At 34.8% G+C, this 24,765-nt stretch overlaps 1 protein-coding gene across 33 annotated transcripts in view; it reads left to right on the top strand.

Moving 5' to 3' along the window:
• The window catches only part of SEC31A (SEC31 homolog A, COPII component), a 71,371-nt gene that overhangs the window by 37,379 nt on the left and 9,227 nt on the right, over window positions 1-24,765 (top strand). For 10 of the 33 annotated variants that reach the window (XM_060654716.3, XM_060654722.3, XM_060654718.3 and 7 more), the window contains 12 exons: window positions 1,898-1,973; window positions 2,597-2,775; window positions 3,675-3,801; window positions 4,761-4,906; window positions 6,184-6,357; window positions 8,696-8,869; window positions 11,574-11,666; window positions 12,341-12,467; window positions 14,038-14,379; window positions 21,135-21,173; window positions 22,806-22,864; window positions 24,129-24,392. In XM_060654716.3, the coding sequence (XP_060510699.1) occupies window positions 1,898-1,973; window positions 2,597-2,775; window positions 3,675-3,801; window positions 4,761-4,906; window positions 6,184-6,357; window positions 8,696-8,869; window positions 11,574-11,666; window positions 12,341-12,467; window positions 14,038-14,379; window positions 21,135-21,173; window positions 22,806-22,864; window positions 24,129-24,392 (1,800 nt within the window). The remainder of the gene's footprint in view (window positions 1-1,897; window positions 1,974-2,596; window positions 2,776-3,674; window positions 3,802-4,760; window positions 4,907-6,183; window positions 6,358-8,695; window positions 8,870-11,573; window positions 11,667-12,340; window positions 12,468-14,037; window positions 14,380-21,134; window positions 21,174-22,805; window positions 22,865-24,128; window positions 24,393-24,765) is intronic. The other 23 variants (XM_060654731.3, XM_060654725.3, XM_060654727.3 and 20 more) reach the window with 8 other exon arrangements.

The raw sequence follows: 24,765 nt of genomic DNA, 5'->3' as shown, positions 1-24,765 counted from the left end.
AAACGTGTCATGAGTTGTAGTTGACAATTTTTATAACCAGTTAAAAAGAGTCCTTGAACACAGAGTTGTATCATTAATTTTTTTCCTTTTGTTTTTCTGGGTTTTTTTTTAACCACTATTAAATAATTCTGTACTTTTCTTGCTTTCTAATTATATTTCATCTTGGACAATTAATTAATCAACACGTTCTTGTTTCTCATCTCATCTTTGACTTTTTCATTGTTCTTTGTGGTATAGAGATACCTTGACTGGAATGTCTCTTACAATCCTTTGCTAAGTTACAAGAGTAATTCATCAGTAAATTTAGACTTTTACAAGAAAATTGTTAAAAAAAACAACTTTCCTTAGAAGTAGATCTTCTGACATTTATTTAATCTGAAAATAAAGAATATGTGTAAAATCTTAGTAAAACTTTGAACCAATTTTGGGACTACCTATACAGAATTGTAGGATACCTTGAAGAAATGTACTTTCATTTATGTACAACTAGACTAACTATGTATTATCAAATAGAAGGCCATTTGGAAATACACTTATGAATGAATAGATCAGAATAATATGCACATAACAAAACGATAGTCACCAATGTGTACTTTTGGAGTATTCAAAAAAAAGTTTAAGGAGATAGGACCATCTCCTTTACCTTGATGATGCTATTTGTTTATCAGACATAGTAGTTTACACATTGAAAATACTCAATATGTAATCAGCTGCTTTTTTCACCATTATTTACATTTCAGAAGTCAATAAATAGATTTTAGTTTTCTTAGAAGGCAAATTTGAAAAATTGTGAGTTAAAAAAAGGGTTTTTTTGTAAGTTAGTGAATATAATCAGATCAGTATCTGATTTATTTCTTAATAGGAATAATTTAAGCTCTAGAATGTTTTTGTTTTAAAGTTCTAAAATGCTTCCCTGTAATTAGGGAAAGAGTTAAGGTTTTAGCTATTTTTCTGTAATAGTGTTAACTAATTAAGCATTGATGATGCTGTGCTGTGCTCTGCACTAAAATTCCCCAATCCAAAAATGCCCCTGACTTTGAATACTAGGTGTTTACATTCAGATGTATAGGTAACACACACAGAAGATAGCTATTTTATCTCCTGCAAGACAGCTATCTTTTTCTTTAAATTTTTCTCTATGATTTCTTTAATATATTTTATTTTTGTCTTCTTGTGACTTTTTATGCATAGAAGAGAAAGCATTTAAACTATTTGCCAGCAATATGCCTTCATTATGTTTCTTTTCTTCTAAAGAAAGAAAATATACTGATAAGTAGTTTCAGAAATTTATAACAGAACTGTGTGTATCTTTTTACCAGACCAACCTGCTATGGCAGGTATGACTAATTTAAGAGAATACAAAGTCTATAATTGAATTTGAGTATATTCATACAGTCTTTTATATAGCATTTGTATAAGGGCACCAAGTGATTTTTCTTTCATAACTGATTCAATTAAAACAAAAATACCTTATAAGTAAACCTAATGGACAGAAGTTTTTAGACATAGAAAATTTTAGATGTGTAGAAGCAGAGTTGTTTTAACAGTCTAAATATGGTAAAATTAAAAACACGTGTATTTTGCTTGTTTCAAACTCCTCTTATTTGAAGTAAAAACAAACATTCTTCAATAATTTCTGAGCTACCAGTAATGGATATGTACACTTATAGTTTGTTTAACATTATTCCTGATGACTTTGGATTTTATTTATGATTGTATAATGGGAGTTAATACTTAGGAAAGTCTTAGATCTGAGAACTTTTCTGGAATAACTGCTCATGTCATCTAGTCAGTAGGTGAATTATATATATATATAGTAAATATATAAATTTTGTTTTGCCAGTAAATTTCTCCACAGTTTCACTGTGGCTAAATTGCTGCCCTTTCCATCTTTTAGTGCATCAAAGAAGGAAAACAAGAATCTGAATTTCTGCCACCAGCAGGAAGAACATTTAACATCTCCATCAGTGGTGGTAAGTACTTATTTCATTTTTATTTTTACCTATTTGAAAACAAATAGTCCCTAAATTTAAGTTACAAATGTTTTGTGACAAGTGGTGGAGGGTTGAAAAGAAGAACCCAGTTATTTAGTATATGTAATCAGGGGGCACCTGGGTGGCTCCATTGGTTAAGAATCTGACTTAGGCTCAAGTCATGATCTTGCGGTCCGTGAGTTCGAGCCCCACGTTGAGCTCTGTGCTGGAGAGCCTGGAGCCTGTTTCAGATTCTGTGTCTCCCTCTCTCTCTGACTCTCCCCCGTTCATGCTCTGTCTCCCTCTGTCTCAAAAATAAATAAAAGTTAAAAAAAAAAATTAGTATATGTAATCAGTCTCTTGGAGATAGATGTTCTGACATCAATGTAATAAAAACTGTGTAATGATCTCTATTATTCCAGTTTAAGCAATCTGAAAATGTGTTATTTTACCTGATTTTACTTACATGCATCTCAATATATTTCCATAGAAATTGATCCACTAGTAATATTCAGAAATTAGCATTGTTTTCTCCTTTGTGTGTGCATGTAAAAGTTGATATGTATAAGATTTTTTCTTTTAACAAAACCTTTTATTAACTTGGGTGTATTTCCTTATTGCAGATATTGATGGTTTAATTACTCAGGCTTTGCTGACGGGTAACTTTGAGAGTGCTGTTGACCTTTGTTTACATGATAACCGCATGGCTGATGCCATTATATTGGCCATAGCAGGTGGACAAGAACTCTTGGCTCGAACCCAGAAAAAATACTTTGCAAAATCCCAAAGCAAAATTACCAGGGTATGTTGTTTTAAAAATAAACTATAACACTGTTCTGAGTATAAAAGCAATACATTCTTAGAATAGATAATTGATATGTAGAAAACAGTTAAAAAACTAAAACAAAACACTCATAGTTCCTTGAACCAGAAATAGTTATTATTGATAGTTTGGCGTTGTTATTTTTATTTTTTGTACTTTATGTATATAATTTTTTAATGAAAAGTACTTTTCATATTTTTATTGTAGAAAAGTTAGAACATAGAAAAATTTAAAGGTAAATATTTTAATTTTTAAATTCTAATTCTTCCATCAAATTGGAGTATTTAGGATGATTGGATAGTTATCCAATTGTATTTGTGGGACGAGGTGAGCCTAGGGTCTTCCTACTCTGCCGCCATCTTCCTCTTTCTCGACCTTGATGAAGTTAATTCTGACTTCATATCTCACGTGTACTCAAAACATTTTTTCTTATCCATCAGAGCAGGTCATGCCTTCCTGTTAATGTTTTGATAATACCCTATACTTTTCCTTCTCAGCATATTTTTTTAAGTTTATTTATTTATTTTTAAGTAATCTCTACACCGAACATGGGGTTTGAACTCACTACGCCAAGATCAAGAGTCGCATGCTCCTCCAGCTGAGTCAGCCTGGCACCCCTCCTTCTCAGCATATTTACATTACAAAAAATGTTTGTGTGATGGGACTTGTTTGTTTTTTGTTTTTTGTTTTTTTTTTGAGGAAAAATAATAACCATCTTTTTTATGTCTGTTGGTTCAGGGATATTCTTCGCTTTGTTGCTGCTTTATTCTGCATGAAATACTGTGAATAGTAGGTTTAAAAGATATGATTCATTGGCCAGAGGTAATTTTTCTAATATACCAGAGATTTTTAATTCTCCTTTATTTTCCTTTCTTAAGCTAATTACTGCAGTGGTGATGAAGAACTGGAAAGAAATTGTTGAGTCTTGTGACCTTAAAAATTGGAGAGAGGCTTTAGCTGCTGTATTGACTTATGCTAAACCAGATGAGTTTTCAGCCCTTTGTGGTAAGAAAATGAGCCTTATATTTATACAATGTATATGGCATCGTATATTTTATATAAAATTAGTAATATATTATTAGAAATGTTTGCAAAGCAGCTAATCATAGATAAGAAAAAGAAGTTCCCATTTGGATACTTTTGTTAGAATTATTAACATTACTTCTCCATATCTAGTCATTACTTTTAATAATATTTCTTAACAGTTTTGGTTTCCAGCAGACCGGACCTAGAGTCTTGCCTCTGCCACTTACTAGTTGTATGACCTCGGAAAAATCACTTTCTAAGCCTTAGTTAGTCTATTATATGTAAAATTACACATAATTAGCTTTCAATTAATAAATATTAACTGGATAAAATTAGTAATTATAACATTTGATTGGAAATTATAAATTACTGTTAAAGGCTGTGACTAGACTGGTAGCTAAGGAATGATACTCCTTACTTGTAAGAACAGAAGCTTCAGAGTGCTAGTATCAGAACAACCAACCATTTGCTACCTTGAAAGTATTATGAGAATATGAAAGTTGTAAGATATTAACTTTATTATCATAAGTGATTTATTATAGTCCTACCTACCATTGATGTTCATTTCAAATGTGCCATATTTCATCTATTTACACAAATATCTGACATGTTGAAATGGAGTTAAATGTTCATTAGGATTTTTCTGTTCAAATGTCCTTTCCATTTATTATTTTTTAATGTAATTCAGGGAAATTCATTCTGCAACTAGGTATATAGAATCTTGAGAAGTCATTCCTTACATACAATTTGTCATGCACTTCCATTCATTTAATAAATAAATACTTACTGAGCATTTACATAACTGATTTTGTTTCTATCTGCTACTCATTGGTTGTGAAGTTTAATTCATACTTCTGAAAATATTATTGGCTTACTTACGACTTCATGTTCAGATTGCCTTGAGTATAATCTTACTTTGTTTTCCTCTTGATCGGTAGATCTTTTGGGAACCAGGCTTGAAAGTGAAGGTGATATCCTCCTGCAGACTCAGGCATGTCTCTGCTATATCTGTGCAGGGAATGTAGAGAAACTAGTTGCATGTTGGACTAAAGCTCAAGATGGAAGCAGTCCTTTGTCCCTTCAGGTTAGTATCTTTGAAACAAGGGGTGCTTACTTTCTAGTGTTGTCTTTCACCCTACTTCTATTCTAGAAATTGACTTGTTCCAGAAGTTCATTGCTTTCACCTTAGTTACCTATGTTTTAGAAGTTCTTTTGCTGGATAACTTATGTGTATTTGTAGCATATTTGGCGGGGCAAAGTATGAGATGATGGGATAGTAAAATGGAGTTGCAACTGCTTGTGAAATCAAGGTTGTGATTTGGTAGTTTATTGGAAGAAGCAGGTGGCAAGAGCATGAAAACAGTCCTAGAGTGTACGTCTTTTCCCCCATGCTTCTCTCCCTGCCTCTGGTGACCCTATCTGCCTTGGGCAAGGAAAGAGGCAATGTGGGGTAAGGAATGGGAGACCTTCCCAGTACCAATAGAGAATCTTAATCGTCATGATTAAGGGAAAATGAAAGTAAGAGGTAAATGGAATCCTATGTAGCACTAAAACCTGGACAAGAGGGGGAGTAAAAAATATGGGGACTATTTTCAGGCATGGAGTAACTGTATACAGTATTTAGATTTTTTTTTCTAAGCATTTAATCAGAGTCTCATAATATTTCATTCAGGTATTTCTTTTTCGCTCTGGAAAGAGATTTTCTCAGTACAGTTGTAACTTTAAAGATCACTTTATTAAAACTGAAAATCTGGTAGGAAATCACTGTTTTCCTAAGTGCTTTTGAGAGAAAGCACACTTGTTTTACACTTCTGGATCTGTGTACTTTTGAAGGGCCGATAGATAGGATATTCTTGTGCTTTATACTTGAGGCTTCCCATTGTTGAAATAATTGGTATTGAAGAGCAATGTGAAAAATTTGGGGTTGAAATAGTAAGCTCATTGGAGGTCACCTCTTAGTAGTAGTGTTTTTATAGTATAGGTAGTATGATGTTTTCAGTCAGTTTCTTCTATACCTGCTGGAACCCAGTTTCTGCCTTTGGACATTTATCTGCTGATCACTTTCACTTTGGATGCTTGCCTACTTTAAGCTCACAAGACAAGTATCTGGCACTTTAAGGATATTTAGGAGAAGGAAATAACCTATGCCCTAACCATGATAAGGTACTTTCTTCCTCCTTACTTTTTCAGTTTACGTGAATGGTGGACAGCTGTTGCAGAAGTTTTTGAGAGAGAGGATAATAAGATATACTTTTAGGAGGTTTTAGAAATCTTAGTATCTCTTCATTCCTGCTCTCTTGCATACACATCTTGGTAATTTTGTTTGCTTGCCCTTCTCTCTCCCTTCTTTTCCTCACTTAGGATCTTATTGAGAAAGTTGTCATCCTGCGAAAAGCTGTACAACTCACCCAAGCCATGGACACCAATACTGTAGGAGTTCTTTTGGCTGAGAAGATGAGTCAGTATGCTAATTTGTTGGCAGCCCAAGGCAGTATTGCTGCAGCCTTGGCTTTTCTTCCCGAAAACACCAACCAGGTAATTAGAATTGACCATTTCTCTTCTTTTAATGTGTGAATAAGGTGAGTCCGGTGGGTAGCACTTAGTGTTAAACATAAGAATATTGGTAAGTAGAATGTTTTGGAACAATTGAATTTCTGTCATCTGACCATAAGTGAATGTTACTGACAATTATTCAAGCATCATTTTAGGTGTACCCAGACGGTATTGGAGAGATAGGATGCTCTTGTAGTACGATAGATCCCTTTGTACTGATGGGCATAGTATTTGAGGGAAAAAATGGAAAAGGACCAACTTCTAATTTCTTGAGCCAAATGCTGATTCTTTGTACATAGTTCTTTGTAGGAATCTTCTGTGTTAGAAAGCTATGAATATTAATACTTAAATAATTGGGGTTGTAGTTTTAAAATTCCCACAAATGCTAGACATAGACATAGATATTAGTGAAGAAGTTCATTCTGTATACCATTTCAGTCTGATACTGTCTGCAGACAAGTACATTTTTAAAATACTCAAGGCAGGGAGAATGACATTTCTGATTTATTATTTGGTATGCATTAAATTGGGCTTTTTCAATGCAATGGAATTAAGTAAGTGACTGACAACATAATGATGGACACGATTGCCAAGATTCTTTTCCTAAGGGAGTTTTCCAAAAGTGATACATAACTATGATAGAGGTAGTAGTGCAGTGGAATCACAGAAGAGGGCAACCTAAATTTAATAATGAAGCATGGGTAGAAATCAGGGAGAGGTTTGAGGACAGTTATCCACAAGTAGGATGTTTGTATCTATATTGTGTGTGTGACAGAGCTTAATTTTGAGCCTTGAAGATATTTTCTTGTTTCTATGTTTTTTATTATAAACTTTATTTTGTTTTTGATGGATTTTTTTAATTGTTTTCAGTATTTTGTCTCTTGTAGGGAATTATCAGTAAATTTCATTGAGTAGTTTCATTGAGTAAAAACACTTAAGTCTATGTTCCAGCATTATGGAGGTTTGACTCTAGTTGGTTTTGAAACACATTTACATGTTGTATCTTTCGATTTTATCTGTGAGAATATTAGGTAGAATAGAAATAGACTTTATGATGACCTTGGCATAATTATTTTATGACTTTTTAAACACCCCTTTAATAGTGAGTTATAAGACCCTTTAAGACTAACTTAATCTAAGACCTTTAGATCTTGTAGCCTCAGTATTAAACTCTTTATCTTCAATACCATTTATAACCACATACATTTTTTCTTTTTTTTTTCTTTTTTTTAAAGCTTATTTATTTTGCGAGAGAGTGTGTGCATGCACACAAGCAGGAGAGGGGCAGAAAGAGAGCGAGAGAGAAAATCCCAAGCAGGCTCGGCACTGTCAGTGTAGAGCCCAACGCAAGGCTTGAACTCACAAACTGTGAGATCATGACCTGAGCCAAAGTCAGATGATTGACCGACTGAGCTGACCAGGCACCCCTAACCACATACATTTTCTGTATATTATTCTTCATGTTTCCTTTGGACTTTTAAAGAACATTCTCTATGTAAAAATAAACAATTTTGAAGTTGCTGTCTTCTATATATTTCAGTAGACCCTTAGTATTTTCTGGGGAACATGTCCTGAGACTTTGTGATATCATTATAGTATCTAACCTTCCTCCCTAATAGTATACCTAACAGTTTAAATGACAACTTTAAACCTTTAGTGAATTTATAGTAATGTATGACTTTTTAAAGTTACTAAAATCAGTTCTTGCTGAAATATTTTAACATTACCTTTTTGTTGTTGTTTGTTAATATCTGGAACATGTATGCGGTCAACTCATACTTATTGTAGATCTGTATAATTGTAGATCTGTGTAAGCTACCATGAGTATGACATCTTACTCTTTTATTTCCAACATCTCTCTCTCTTTTTTTTTTTTAATTAATTTTCCTTCCTTTCTTAGGTCACCATTTTCTTTCATCACATCGTCAGCAGTTGATTCTTTTGGGGACCTTTTTTCCCTATAAAGAAATGAAGTTGTATTTTTTTAAACTACTTTTGTGATTTGTGAAAATTACTCAACTATAAGAAAATACAAAAGAGCAGAGATGATGAGTGGCATTGATCTTACATACTACTGTGTGGTGGGCATAATTCAAATCCTTGCCTCAGTTAAATGATATATCATGGGCCTTTGGTATCAGTCTTGAGTATTAGAAGCCATGATGTTAAACCCTCTTGTGCTAGGATCTGTTATATAGGAAACAGCATATGAACAAGGAGCATATGACCGATCAAGCTTACTTTAAGAAAAGCAACATGCTGTCATATAGTTCAGTAAGTTCTAACATTCTGCTTTATTTTCTTCCATTGCTTGTTATAGCCAAATATTGTGCAGCTTCGTGACAGACTTTGTAGAGCACAAGGACAGCCTGTACCAGGACAGGAATCATCTAAAATTCCTTATGAGAGACAGCAGCTGCCTAAGGGCAGGCCTGGACCAATGGCTGGCCACACACAGATGTCAAGAGTTCCAGCTCAACAATATTATCCCCATGTGAGTGATATGGTCCAGATTAAGTAGGAACATTTATATATTTCTGTTCAAAAATTTGTTGGGTAAGAGACCTTAATCTGCTATGATAAGTCTAGTTGTCTAGTTAGACAACATAATGTTTTAATAGTTTTTCTTTTTGTATTCTTGAAAGTGATGGTCTGTTCTTTTTATTTTTATTTTTTATTTTTTTTAAGTTATTTATTTATTTTTTTAAGTAATCTCTGCACCAAACGTGGGTGGGGCTCAAACTCACCACTCCGAGATCTAGAGTCACATGCTCTTTCCATTGAGCCAGCCAGGTGCCCCTGGTCTGCTTTTTTTTTTTTAATTATCACTTTAATCTGGTCAAACAGATTATATTTTAGATATAAATTAATTTAAGCTCTCTGGGGAGATTTTTTATTTCCCCATCATTCAAACTACCCATACACATGTACATCTGTTCTTGAAACTGCTTCAACTTGATTCATCTGACAAGCTGTAAGTAAAGTAGTGGGAACAATTTGTGGGTGATTTGGTTAATACTATGAAATATTTTTTAGAAAAGGTACTCTTATTTTGAGTATTTTATTCTGAACCATTATTACAGGTTTACTGTGTCTCTTGTATCAACACAGTATTCAGAACATACTTTTTTTGGATAACTTGGATATTAGTGAATGACCAAAGGTGTATGAAATTGTAGGTCATGGGGATTATAAAGATGATTAGATATTTTTAAGTAAGTAAGTAAGTAAATTACAACATTTAGTGGCATAAAATGTGGCATTTTACTGTCTTTTACTATTTCATACAGAAACTTATATTTCCGGACCCGCAGATAACCTTCATGTTCTTGAATGAAAAGTACATTTTCATAAGTAATAAATGGTCTTGATTGATAACAAAGTTAGCAGATCCTCTCCCCATTTTAAAATACATCAGATTACTGATAGAATTGACAAGGTCTTTTTTATAATCTATTGCAACAAAAGTAAATATAAAATCATGGAAAGCTAAAAAAAAGATCAATTAGTGCTCTTTTGTCTATTGCACTTTTGATTAATACTTAATCAGGAATAGATCACATTTGGATTTAACTGTAACTATCTAGAGTATTCTCTGTTTTTTATTTTTTTCCTTTATTTGATAATTTATTGAGAGCTTTTCTATGAGTGCCTGTCTTTATTCTGTCTGTTGATACATTGGTAAACAAAGCAGATTAAGTTTCCCACTATTATGAAGACTTTACTAGTTTGAGAAAAGTCTATGACATAGGTAGGGCAAAGCAGGCAGTGACTGGAAGAACTAAGAGGCACAGACATCAAGTGACAAGCCAGAGTTTTAAGACAGAGCTTGAATTTCTTAATATCGCCTGGCCAACTTGATATTAGAACTCCCAAGCATCTTTTGTTCAATCATGCTATCTTGAAGGGTACTGAGGTGAGACACCCTCTACTTTGGGAAAAGAGAATATTTACTCTCTATGTCCTTGAGTTTATCTGTCTTTCTGGGAAGATATAAAAACACTGAAAGACTTTCATTGTACTTTGACTTAGCAGTCTAATACTTTAACAAAAGAAAAACAAATTCAGAAACTAAGCAGTGATTTTCTTTTTTCTTTTTTTTGTTTTTTTGTTTTTTTGTTTATTTTGAGAGAGAGAGAGAGAGAGTATGTGTGCACACGGGAGCAGGGAAGGGGCAAAAAGAGAGAGGGAGAGAGAGAGAATCCTAAGCCATGCCCAGTGCAGAGCCCAACATGGGGCTTGATCTTACAACTGTGAGATCATGACTTGAGCTAAAATCAAGAGTTAGACGCTTAACTCACTGAGCCACCCAGACACCCCAAGCACTGATTTTCTTGATTAAAGCTTATCATGTACCAAATGAGGACAGCAGCTTGCGGTTTTAAAGGAATGTTTACAGGAAGGGGTAAAAGGGTGAGAGGGAGGCCAGATTAGTAGGAGTTCCACTTCCACTTGGAATTTCTATGAAGATTTACTTGACCAGAAAGATTTTGGTGGCTTAAAAAATTTGTTTTGAAAATCTTAGGACTCCAGGGTAAGCAACATGGTGTAGTATAGCAAACACTGGCCTGGAAATCAGGAGGCCTGGATTCAGTCCTAGGTCTGTCACCAGCTAGTTGTATTGACCTTAGGAAGCCCCTTCATTTCTCTAGGTGTTGGTTTTCTCAGTGGTCATGGGTGGGGATTAGACTGATTGATCTCTAATATCCTTTGATTATATGTTTCTAAGCCTGATATGGGACTAATACGATTTTTGCAGCTCTAATAAAATCCAGAAAAGGGAACTTGTAGCAATATGCTTACAGATCTAATAGTAGCATGAATACTATTAATGCTTCAAAATCACTTTTCTACTCAATTACCTTTTTTCCTCCAATATCTTCTTTCCTTACCTACTTACAGGAACTAGCTTTTCCCCTTATTCTTGACACTTGAATGCTACTTTTTTTTATGCTTTGATTTAGGTTTTCATGTTGATTTTTCTACTGCCTCCCTCTCCCTGTTTTGTTGTGAATGTTTTTTCTTTTGGAATCCCAGCTACCTTGAAAGCAATTGCCTGACTAACATATGCTATCTTGCTACTCTTATTTTTTGCTATGCATCTGGCTGTTAATGCCTTCTGGGTGTTTTTTTTTTTTTCTTCTTTTAACATTTTTATTTTTTATTTTCTGTGATTGGTATTTCTTTGTTCAATTCAGGTTAGAATTGCCCCTACTGTCACTACCTGGAGTAACAAAACTCCTACCGCCCTTCCCAGCCATCCACCTGCAGCCTCTCCCTCTGACACACAGGTATATCCTTCATTATTCATCTTTGAGCAGAATTCTGCTCACTTAAATATATATATAGTTAAATATTCTCTACCCCGCTTTTCTTAATTTCCCCTTCCCCCATTTGTCCGCCTGCTTATTGCATTTTAATGCTTTAGGATGCAAGAAGTTTCTGGACAATTAGTTTATTTTCTTCTCCCCCTCCTTTTGCAGTTCTAAATTGACCTCAGCTAGAAAAATATCAACTGAAGTTCTAACGATGGTTTAAATCTGATTTCACTGAAGATTTTCTTTTTTCTTTCTTCTTTGTTTTTGAGCATTGCAGAAATTGAAGAGAAACGAAAGTTCCCTTGTGGCATTTATACTTATATTTCCAAAGTGTGGATGGAATTTAGTAGAGATGGAAAATCCTGGTGACTTATTATAAATATCATTGACGCTGTTTTGTGAAGTTATTAGCATCTGTTGCCATTTATTGCAATTAATACTTTAGACCTGTCTGATCTTTAAATCACTTAGAATGTGTTGCTCAGAAAATGTGTTCTAAAGAAGACAGAATGTGCAAATGCAGTGTTTCTTACACAGTAAAGTTAAAAAAAAAAATAAACAGTTCCGTTTCAGAGATTATAAATCCATCTGGTAAGATTTTTGGTTCCAAATGTAATCCTCCTTTTTATCATATTCTCATTTCCTAGGGAGAAAATCCTCCACCTCCAGGTTTCATAATGCACGGAAATGTTAATCCAAATGCGACCACAGCTCAGCTTCCCACATCTCCAGGTCACATGCACACCCAGGTACCACCTTATCCACAGCCACAGCGTAAGTAGTGTGACCCTGAAGTCCTTGCACAACAGCATGTCTTACCTAATGTAGTAACATTTTGCTTTAAAGCTCTAAACCCATGATCAAATCAGTTTTAACAAGTAAAGAAAGAACTGTGTAGGATTCGAGAGGGAGAAACACAGTTTCCCTAGGTGACATCCCTGATTAGCATGCTTGGAAACAGCCTCCTATGTCAGTCCATTCAGAACAGTTGGCTCCTGTTCCTGAGCAATTACTAAGAACAGTGAATTGTCCCATGATTTTGGTATTAAAAAACAGAATTTTTGAAATGATTTTGTTATATATTCTTTCCTTTCAGCAAGATGACACAAACCATTTTTGGAAAAATGGTTCCAAGGGACATTTCAATATCCAATATCTCCCCGGCCCCCATGTACAACCTGCTTGACTATCAACAGCCTGCACCCCAGTAGAACATTTGTTATAGTAGTGAATCTGCATTGACACGTCATTATCGCCCAAAGTCCATAGTTTACTTTAGTGTTCTCTCTTGGTGTTGAACATTCTATGAATTTCGACAAATGTATGGTAATAACATGTACCCACCATTGGCTTTTGTTTTTTAGAAAATATTTGCACTTATAAAGTAAAATATCACCACTATTTTAAAATTTACATGAAGAGAAAAAAAAATCTCCAAGCAGAAAATTATATGATTAAACAACTATTACAAAAGCAAGAGGCCACTGCCTAGTAAGAACTAATCTTAATAAGCATGTTCTATGCTAAAGTGGATATTCTTACTTAACATGAATACAGATTTGACACAATTTTTCACTCATGAAAATGCTGTCTTCAGAGTAGAACAAGTACAGTTCTAGTAGATTCACTCTGTAGAGGTCCATACCTACCCTTGGTCATGAAAAATGTGGTAATATTCTCTAATCTGGGCTCAGGTCTTTGCATCAAAACATTAGTTGGCTGCCTGAATGCTTACTAACCAACTGTGTATAGTATATGAAATACTATGTAGTGATTGTTTTGTCAGGGATCTTAGAGAGTTGGCTGTTAATCTGGAACTAAGCTCAAAATCACAATGTGAGTAGCTGATTAGTTTACTAGATGTTGGAGAAGGTATTTGATTCATAACAATAGTGCTTACCCTACAATTCTTCCGGTGGAGGAGATGTTGAGCCTCCAGCAAAGTCCCTGTAATTTACTGTAATGGGGAGTGCTTGGGACGTGTAATTCCTGCATGGTTCCATCTGGTGGCTAGTCGGTGTCACTGCAGTCTTTTCTCAGGCACAGGAAGTCTGAGAAAAGGGTCGGTCTTTCAGTGTTTGGGTTTGATGATTGAAAGATTTTCATAGCCAGAAGCAGTCTGGAGATGGCATATTTCACATATTGATCCAATGGGTATATTTTAGTATATTTAAGGGTATCCAAGTCATCAAAAGCATAACATATAAGGGTTAATATTTGGTGGTAGCTTATTGTTCTAATAATAATGACAAAAATAATTTCCATAGAATGAGACAACTGGTTTTTTGTTGCTGTCAATAAACTTATAACTAATTAAAATTTCTGTTTCTTCTCCTTGGTGTAGCTTATCAACCAGCCCAGCAGTATTCCTTCGGAACAGGGGGGTCAACAATGTATCGACCTCAGCAGCCCGTTGCTCCTTCTGCTTCAAACGCTTACCCTAACACCCCTTACATGTCTTCTGCTTCTTCCTATTCTGGGCCGTCTCAGCTGTACGCAACACAGCCCCAGGCCTCTCCACCTACCTCCAGCTCTGCTGCTTCTTTCCCTCCTCCCCCTTCCTCTGGAGCATCCTTCCAGCATGGCGGACCAGGAGCTCCACCATCATCTTCAGCTTATGCACTGCCTCCTGGAACAACAGGTACACTGCCTGCTGCCAGTGAGCTGCCTGCGTCGCAAAGAACAGGTCTGCGCTTGAAAGGGATTTGGTTTGGCTCCCTCCTTTATTTTTTCATGAACACGTGGGTGGATGGAGGGGAATTATGTCTGACTCTTTGTAAACTGAGTAATCTGAGGTGTTGAGTTTTTATAACAAATTCTGAAACTATTTCTAAAAGTGTGATCGTCCCGTAATGAACTTTAGTTGCTAAATGAGGAAAACTTTAGAGCTTCAAAAGGGTAAGAGTATATAATCTGCCACTAAGCTTAAAATAAGTGGTAAGAAATTAATTGGCAAGATAAGTGGTGTTTGGAACTAGGTTTAATTGACACTAATTTCTTTAGAGCCAAACTTTGCTCTGTTCTTATTGAGAAGTTTAGCATTTTTTAAATTATTTGTGCCTTAAGCCCATTCATGGAGATTAAACATGGTGATTGTATATAATTTTATAGTTACGTTTATTTATAAAGATGAGGGATCTGGATATGCTTATCTAAAGGAAAAAAGTGAGAGAACACAACTCTGACAAAGGATCTCTAATGAGAGAGCAGAAAAGTAGAAAGTCTGTGGACAGTAGTGCAGCGATTCTTCATTAGGGCAGCACCACCCTCAGACAGTTTAGGAATTTCAAGGATTCGATAGATAGTCTAACAGTGTAGTCATGCCTGAAGTTTTCTAATGAAAACCATAATCTTAAATTATTATTATTATAATGAGATACACGTTTTCTAAATTCTTATCTCATTTTATAATTAGAGCATTACATTAATTTTTTATGGGGAGGTTTTATTATCTGGTTTTCATTTTGGCCCCTAGCAAAAGGGACCTCAAAGGCATGTGTTATAAAAAGGGATCGATGAATCAGGGTTAGGAACCACTAACCATACTGGTTAAGAATGCAGGCTTTGGAATTCAATCTCCTGGGTTTGTACCCCAGCTTTGGGTAAGTTACTTAAACTTCTTCAAGCCTCCATTTCCTCAGAATGAATATTAATACCTGCTCATAAGCTCATGAAGAAGATTGAATGCATTAATACATTAAAGCATTTGGGGATAGTGACTGTAAAGTTGGCTGTGATTACACAAAACCTGACTCAAAATTAGAGCTCTGTGCCTTTTAGTATTTGAAAATAGTTTCCCTTTTAGATTATAACCGATGTTTTTGAACTAAAGGAACAAAGAGATGAATGAATCTTGCTTTGCTCCTAATACTTTAGTTGCTCCTGGGGCGTCCAGTATGTATGTGTGTGTGTGTGTATATATATTTTAAGCAGTAGCTGTAATTACTGAAAACAATTATAAAGTAGGATCTATTGAAGAAATATTCTATTCTAACAAAGTCTCATGAATGCAGAATTATATACCTATCACCTTTCTTCTCTGATATATAAAGGCCAGAGTACCAAAAATCTCACGCATACATGCATGCACACGTGTGCGTGCGCGCGCGCGCACACACACACACACAAATATCTCTATCACCCTTTACTGCACAAATAAAATTTCTGTAACTTTCAATATAAATAGTTCAGTAGATTGATATTTTAGAGAGGAGTGCTAATTCAGTTGTAGAGTTCAAAAATTACCTTCTGAAACCTCAATAGTGAAGATAGTATCTATTCTGAATAGTTGGGTAATAGAGTTCTTGATTGAAAGATGAGTTCCAGAAAATTCCCACTTTAAAGTGGTGCAGGGAAATAGAGAGGTGAGTCATCATTTACTGAACATACACTGGACATGTACCATCATTTGCCATATATTTTCTTATTTAATTATCAGAGCCATGAGAAAGAGAAATAAGGTTTTTTTAATTGACATGAGGAAACTTGGTTTCCTAGGAGTTAAACTCATGGTTGCATGATGATAGTCTCCAAGTTGAGATACAAACCCAGGTCTCTCAGTCTATAAAGCCTAATAAGTTCATTCTTCTTTACCAGATGGTCTAGTCGTGATATAAGTCATAGAAGTAGTTATCAATGTTAGAATTACAAAAATCCTATAACAACACTGTTTTAGGTATTTTGTTACTTCATCATCTAAGTTAAATATTTGCATGGGTATTCTTAAGCAAAAGTGTATTTGGCCTTGAGATAAAGTCTTTGCTTATATACAAAGTAACAGAATGTTCTAACCTGGCTGAGAAACAGAGTGACTAATAGGAAGAAGAAGCAAACATTTTTCAGTATTCAGCATGTTCTAAGCCAGCTGCTTTGTTACCTCTTGCCTGTTAATAGTCCCCTGTATTTTACCATATTTTATTTTTTGATTTCCTAAAAATGTTGTTTACGGTGTACAAATAATTGTGAATGAAAATTTTCTCTTCTTTTTTATGTGTCTCATATCATATGGTTCTCTATCGGACTTGGGAATTCCATTTGTCCAGTGGATAATTTTGACAGACACTAGGGTTTGCAAGACCTGTAACTGTTCGTGAGCCTCCAAATTATGCCTGAGGCTCAGAGAAACTAATGTTGCAAATACCAGAACATTCATTGAGTAAATTCTTAATGGGTACTTGTTTGGTCTATAATCCGAATTATTCCAAGCACAGGTAGGGAGACAGAAGTGAACAGTACATTTCTAGTGAACATCACATAGCTTTGCTGTAAGTTGGAACAGAACATTTATATTTGGCCCAAATTTTGGAAAGCTTTATGCCAGGGCAAGAAATTGATAGTTCATACAGTAGGCAGAAAAGTTCACGAAGGAGTTTGAACTGCTGAAAGGCATGGTTTTACTCTCTAGAATAATTAGGATACTGTCTATGACTTTTTCCCCGTCCTGATTTAATCTGTGCTTATTACTAAAGGAGAGCACTTTCAAATATGAAGGCCTTAGAATTTTACTCAAAAAATTATTTTCTGATAAAATGACCTTCAGGCTGTCATGAAACTGTCTTTGAGTAAACATTATTGATTTTATTAAACCATGGAAAATTTAATTTAGGTATATAGTCTCATGCTTTGTCACATAGAAGTCTTGAAGGGGCATAATGTTACATATTTTCATAGAACAGTGTTCTGAAAAATTTTTTTTAATTTTCGTAAATATTCCATACTCAAATTATAAGTACTTGTTTTGTCTTGTGTCATTGGAAAATGACCTCAAGGATTCATATCTTTCTAAACTTTAATTTTTAATTTCATGACCCTCTTGTTTTTAATGTGACATGCTAGGCTTATAGGGGAAATGGGGGGTTGAGAAGGATGCTCTGTTCTTTCTCAAATTGTCTGTTAGCCAGAATTCTTCATATCACTGCACTAATAAAGAATCCACTGAAAAGTATCTTAGCCAGTGCATAGCACATTTTGCTTCTGCTGGAATACCTAAGAACGTTCCAAGTGAGAAGTGGGATTCAAGTAAAGATGCTACTCAGCTGCACTCCTGTATATGTGGGACCATGTGGTTCCTTCTTCCTTCCCCAAAGATACTGGAGAACTAAACCCTACACTAAAGTGGATAAGGATCTCCAGTAACATGCCATATTCAATTTTTAAATTAATTTTCCCTTGATTTTTATTAATTTTTCACTGTAGGATTTTTAAAGACTCAAAATATTATAAAGAATAAAATTTAAATTATCTATAATTCTACTGCCCAAATACCACCAGTGATAATATAGATTTATTTATTCTTTTTGTACACATATATACATATATCTATGTATGTCTATATGCATCTATTAAAAATATTTTTAATGTGGTAAATATACTAACATAAAATTTACCATTTTAACCATTTTTATGTGTATAGTTCAGTGACATTAAGTACATTTACATTGCTGAAGAACCATTGCCACTTATCTGTCTCCAGAAATTTTCATCATCCCACACTGAAACTATGTACTCATTAAATAACTCCTTGTTTCCCCCAGCCCCAGGTAACCACTGTTCTACTCTCTCTCTGTATTTGACTACTCTAGGTACCTCATATAAGTGGAATCATACAATATTTGTCCTGTTTTGACTGGCTTATTTCACGCTCTCCAATATTCATGTATCAGAATTTCTTTACTACTTAAGGCTGAATAATATTTCACTGTATTATATTGCACATTTTGTTTATCCATTTATCTGCATGTGGACATTTGAACTACTGTGAATAATGCTACTTGAACACAGGTATACACATATCTGTTCAAGTCTTTGCTTCCAGTTCTTTAGCATACATACCCAGAAATGGAATTGCTGGATCAAATTCAATATTCAGTATTTAAATTTTTGAGGAAGCATTATACTGTTTTCCACATCTACACCAACACTTGTTTTCTGTTTGTTTGTTTGTTTGTTTGTTTTCTTAATTCTAGCCATTCTAATGGGTAGTATCTCATTGTGTGCATGTATTTTTTTTTTTTTTTTTAACATTTATTTATTGTTGAGAGAGTGTGAGCAGGAAAGGGGCAGAGAGAGGGAGAGACACAGTATCTGAAGCAAGTTCCAGGCTCTGGGATGTCAGCACAGAGCCTGATGTGGGGCTCGAACTCATGAACTGTGAGATCATAACCTGAGCTAAAGTCATATGCTTAACCGACTCAGCCACCCAGGTGCCCCTATTTTTAAAGAATTGAGATCATAATACACATATATACACACACAATTTTACATCTTACATTTTTTCTTAATATTACACCATGAACCATATTTTTCATGCCTTTAAAGTCATGTCATGTTTTAAAAAGAGAGATCTATCTTCATTTTATAGTTTTTTGAAAAAGTAAAAAAGATTCTCTTTATAGTTTTATGGGAGAATTATGTCTAAGATTAGATTATGCTGTATTGATTTATTTTCAATGACTGTTCTATGTTGATTTTTTAAAAATGTTGACCAAGAGTATAATTTTGCATATCTATAATGAACCTCCGTAATACTGTTTCCTAGAGACATTTATTTTGTTCATGTAGTTTGCTTTACCTAAGGTTGCTATTAAAGCGTATTTACAGAGGTCAGTTTAGCTGTGTTTTTAAAAAGTCATATTTAGGGGCGCCTGGGTGGCTCAGTCGGTTAAGCGTCCGACTTCGGCTCAGTTCATGATCTCGCGGTTCGTGAGTTCAAGCCCCGCGTTGGGCTCTGTGCTGACAGCTCAGAGCCTGGAGCCTGTTTCAGATTCTGTGTCTCCCTCTCTGTCTCTGACCCTCCCCCATTCATGCTCTGTCTCTCTCTGTCTCAAAAATAAATAAACGTTAAAAGAAATTTTTTTTTAAATAAAAAAAAGTCATATTTAAACAATTTAAAGACATAAAAGTGAAAAAATTCAAAAGCGAATTATAGCTGAGACAAAACTGCATTAAATTGATAAGAGATTTGAACAAGGATTATCTGGGCTGAAATAAAAATGGCTAAATATATTGCATGGTTTGACATTGGGAGGAGTCAGGCATATATTTGGGGGAGAACTTTGATTATTGTACAATTGTTACTTTCTATTCAACAAGACATTCTCCACCCTCAAGTTATGTGAGCTACCCCACTGGCTATATACTCCTGCTGCAAGTCTTTTTGTTTCTAATTTGGATTGTCATTCCTAATTTTGAATTTGATTTGATTTCATCATAAATTTGGAGTCATTTTACAAAAGGGTTGTGTGAAGTTGCTCCACAAACTTTTTGTGCTTACAGTTTTTGAAATCTCCGGATACCCTCCCAGGCTTTAATACCCAGGGCTTAAGTCACTGCTATGAGAGATTAGAGGGAAAACTGCAAGCTATGGGGTCACCTCTCCACCTCACAATTTCTCTGAGGCACGTGCCTCTTGAGTAGAACTCAAACCGAATTGAACTCATTAATTGCTATATTCTCTTGGTTCTTCTATCCCCAAAGGAAGATAGTTCAGTTTTCGTAAGTTACATATGCATATAATATACCTCCACTGCATACTTTTGATTTGAGGCTGGGCCTGGCCTGACCCTGAATATCTGATAATAATACCTGATAATTTTGGCATTGCTGTGTTAGTTTTCACCCTTTTCTTTTCATGTCCACTGCCAGAAACTTCAGTTCTCTTAAGAGATGTAGTTGTTTCTGAAAGACCTGTGCTAAACAGTCTACAAATCCATATATTCTTACAGAAAAGACCATATGGGATGGTTACATATTTATTGGGCCTGTTCTCATTTATGTTTATATTCATGGTGTGACATGAATTACATGAAATTACAGTTTCATCAGGGTGCAGCCCCCTGTTGCCTCCTAAATCTAGCAGTAAAGTGGCACCACCTTGCTAAAGCCTCCCATTTTTCTTTAAGTCCCCACTAAAAGAGTGCTTTGGCCAGCAGCATTGGCATTACCTGGGAGCTAGCTGGAACAATAGAATCTCAGGCCTTTCCCTGTACTTAGTGTGAATTAGAATCTGCAGTTTAACAAGATCGATCTCTCAGCTGATTTTGATTCACAGCTTTAAATAGTACCAAACGCTCTCCCCCCACACACAGTGATATTACTGATCAAGTAGTAGAAAAAAAATTCCATGCAAACAGGGAAATATTTCAAGTAGGCAGGAAAATTTTTTTCTTAAAAGAGACATGTAGCACAGGAAGAGAAAAAAAGTAATGTTTAAGAGTTAATTGGATCTGGCACAACCTAGATGAATTCAATTTACCCAAAAGCTGATTACTTTCTTAATTAGATAAAAGACATTTCCCATGACTTGACTAAAAAGTTTCTTTCCTTTATAAAATTAGTTTTTTCTTTTTTGGCTTGATGGAGGGAGAAGAAGCAATTACAAAATGAGTTTAGAATGTTTTTCATGATAATACTGTTTAAGTGACTTTTACATTTTGTCTGCAGAAAATCAGTCTATGCAAGACCAGGCACCTATGTTGGAAGGTGAATTAGTTATAAAATATACCTCTGGAAAATTTTCAATCATTAAATATAGTTAATGAATGGACATTCACAATAATGCATGTGAACCTCAAAGTTGATGATATTCGGAATCTGATCAGTATCATTTTTTAATTTGGGTTCTTAATCAAATCAAATCTTAGAGTTGATTGAATTAACATGGTGACACCAGTAGCTTTAAATCATTAAAGTCGTCTATTTTATATAATCATAAAGACCGTGACCATATCAAGATTGTCTTAGCTATGAATAAGATTAGAAGGTGATGAGAGAGATTTGAATGATTCTCTGTGCAAGCCCAGAACTTTAAGAATTTGTTAAGCAGATAGCAGCATGTAGTTTAATGTTTTGTGATTTGCTCTTCAATGTTTTGAGGCTCTTTTGGCATTCTGTCTCCTGGTAAACTTGTAGAAAATTAATTCCATTTTTAGAATCAAGGCAAATGAGGGATGCCTGGCTGGCTGGCTCAGGGGTCGTGAGTTTGAGCCACACATTGGGTAAAATAAATTTTAAAAATAAACTTTTTAAAAAATCAAGGGAAATGAGTACATGCTGGTTAGAAGATCTTATTTTTTAAAAAGTTTCTATGACATTATGTATGGATCACAGGTTCTTTCGTCTAAGCAATTTTGTTGTGATTTCATATCATGGATATCAGTAGAATAAGTAAAAGGTAAAATACTGAAAGGATGTTTAATTTGTTAAAAGAGGAGTAATTTTTGGTCTTTAAATATACAACATACACAAAATTCAATGAAATGTAAAATGATTATATTTTGATTTTGAAATTATCTTTATTTCTGGCATGTTTTCTTTAAACATACTGGCATTAAGATACTTAATGAATTCTGCTACTGATGTCTGTTTTTCACTTTGAGATGAAGATTTGGGGGCAGGGGGTGCGTGTAGAGGAAATTTACTAACGTTGACAGTAGTTTAATTTTATATTTGCTGCCAATCTGGAATTTTTTTTTGTGGCATTAAAAAAAAATCTTATCACAGATACCTGAATGCTTTTTTATACTTCATAAGTAACTCTTAAGGGAAGGATGATGAAATTGCTGGTGTTGTGTAATTGGGACCTGTTTTTTTTGTTTTTGTTTTTGTTTTTGTTTTTGACACTGTTTCTACCATGTGGATAATTTGCTTATGTTCAATTGCTTATATTAAATTACTCTCTTGGGAAGTAGGAGATTGTTACTTTTATTTTATTTTTTTAGTATGCTGAATACATCAACGTTTTTGTTTTTTTAGCAGATTCAGGTGATTTATTTTTTCTTTATTACAAGAGAATTCTTAACTGATTTGAAAGTTATACACCAATATAGACATAAACACTTCACCATCCCTAAATTTAGTACAGCTCTTTCACTTTCAATGGAAATAATGTCAAGTTATCTTGCCTCCCTAAGCCAAGACCTTGTGAATATTTGAGGGAATGAGTTTGTGAGTCCAGGGCTACAGAGTGATCCCCACACCTGAGCTGGTAAAACCTTTGTGATGGTTATCCTCAGGTTAGTTAAGGCAGAATTTGAAGGTACTATGTGATGGATACAATTTAGTTGTCCTCTTTTCAGAATTCTAAAGGAAAATGCTCTTTATTATCTGTTATAGGTCCTCAGAATGGTTGGAATGATCCTCCAGCTTTGAACAGAGTACCCAAGAAGAAGAAGGTACCAGAAAAAGATGTCCATCCAGTTGCCTACAGAGGTTCTTTAATCATGTAGCCACCTGGAACATACCACCTTTCACTGATCCTTTTGAAGGCAAAGCTTACTGACTGATAGGTTTAAAGTGCATTTCAGCTTGCATCTTCTCCATGAAGGGAAGGAAAGAAACTTAAAAACAGTACAGTGGTGTGAATTTAACTTCCTTTAGAAGAGAAGATGTAGGGGCGCCTGGGTGGTTCAGTCATTTAAACGTCTGACCTCGGCTCAGGTCATGATCTCGCAGTTCGTGAATTCAAGCCCCATGTCAGGCTCTGCGCTGACAGCTCGGAGTGCCTGCTTCAGATTCTGTGTCTCCCTCTCTCTCTGCCCCTCCCCTGTTCGTGCTCTCTCTCTCTCTCTCTGTCTTTCTCTTTCAAAAATATATAAGTAAACATTAAAAAGAAGAAGATAAGATGTAAATTTCTAACAGATTTCTTTCAAAGAATAGGAAACAAAATTTTCCAGTGATTTTTATGTCTTTTAGGGGTTCCAACAATAGTCAGGAATTTGGTAATTATATTTTGGACTATTTTTTTTTATCACATATAGTATGAATGAAGAAATCACCTTGTAGCTGAGCGTTGTTTAAATGTCAGTAACTGTTGACAGCCATTAAAGCAGAAGTTAAGATTCTTCTTCTTTCTCCCCAAACATTTCTACTTTTTTTTTTTTTTACTCACCGTGATGTCCTTTTCTCAAATATAGTAGGGAGAGGTCATAACAATAAAATTGGGAGACACTAAATGAGCAAAAAAAAAAAAAAAAAAAAACAAACAACAACCCCAAATTTAGGTTAATAATAATCAGAGATTGAATTTAATCTACTACTTTAAATATGATTGAATTGATAGTTAATGTCTATTTAGTGATCTAGGAAAAGGGTATTACATCTTGGTCACATTAAATATAAACACACATTATCTGATTCCACTATTGCTAGATATAATTCTCTAGACTTTGATTTCCTCTTTCAAAAACACCAGGTGTTGGCTCCCCATACGAGGGTAAGTGTGGAAGGCAAAGGGGAAACTGAGAGATCCAGTTTTGAGTTCCCCACCCCTCTGAGCCAGATTAGCTCTACTTTTACGTTTTACTGTAGAATTCTGCATAAAATTTCATTTAAAAAAGTATTGTACTATTAAAAAATTTTTTTAAACCTTATTTAAAGGTGAGGAAATTGTACCTTTTTTTCTTATGCTTAGTGTCTTTTCTTTCTGTCTTTTAAAAGATACCAGAAAACTTTATGCCTCCTGTTCCCATCACATCACCAATCATGAACCCTTTGGGTGACCCCCAGTCACAGATGCTGCAGCAACAACCTTCAGCTCCTTTGCCTCTGTCAAGCCAAGCTTCATTTCCACAGCCACATCTTCCAGGTGGCCAGACCTTCCATGGCATACAGCAACCTCTTGGTCAACCAGGCATGCCACCATCTTTCTCAAAGCCCAATATTGAAGGTGCCCCAGGGGCTCCTATTGGAAATACCATCCAGGTAACAAATCTGTGTTAATGGAATGAGGAGATGGCTCTATTTCAGTTCATTTTTTCTTTTTAATGTGTTAACTTTTCTGTTTACACCTTTATTAATGAGCATCTAACTTTGGTTTCAATTAAGACAACCTAAATAAAAAATAGTAACCCCTTTTTTTAAGATTGATCATGGATGGATATTATTTTTCAATTACATGGCCATAAAGTTTCTAGAAGAGGCTTTTATAATTGCTCGTGTATGTTTACACTAACTTGACAATTGTATTTCATTTGACCTAATCAGTACCCACAATTTAAGATTAGTTGAATCTGTATTTCCAGCCAAGCTTGCTAAGCAGAAGCTATTTCCAAAGGGTTTTCCTTTTAAAATCTAA

Source organism: Panthera onca, chromosome B1 (genome assembly GCF_046562875.1).
Source record: "Panthera onca isolate mPanOnc1 chromosome B1, mPanOnc1 haplotype 2, whole genome shotgun sequence".
Classification (NCBI taxonomy): domain Eukaryota; kingdom Metazoa; phylum Chordata; class Mammalia; order Carnivora; family Felidae; genus Panthera; species Panthera onca.
Note: the sequence above shows the minus strand (reverse complement) of the source record. Positions and strands in the feature narration are given on the sequence as shown.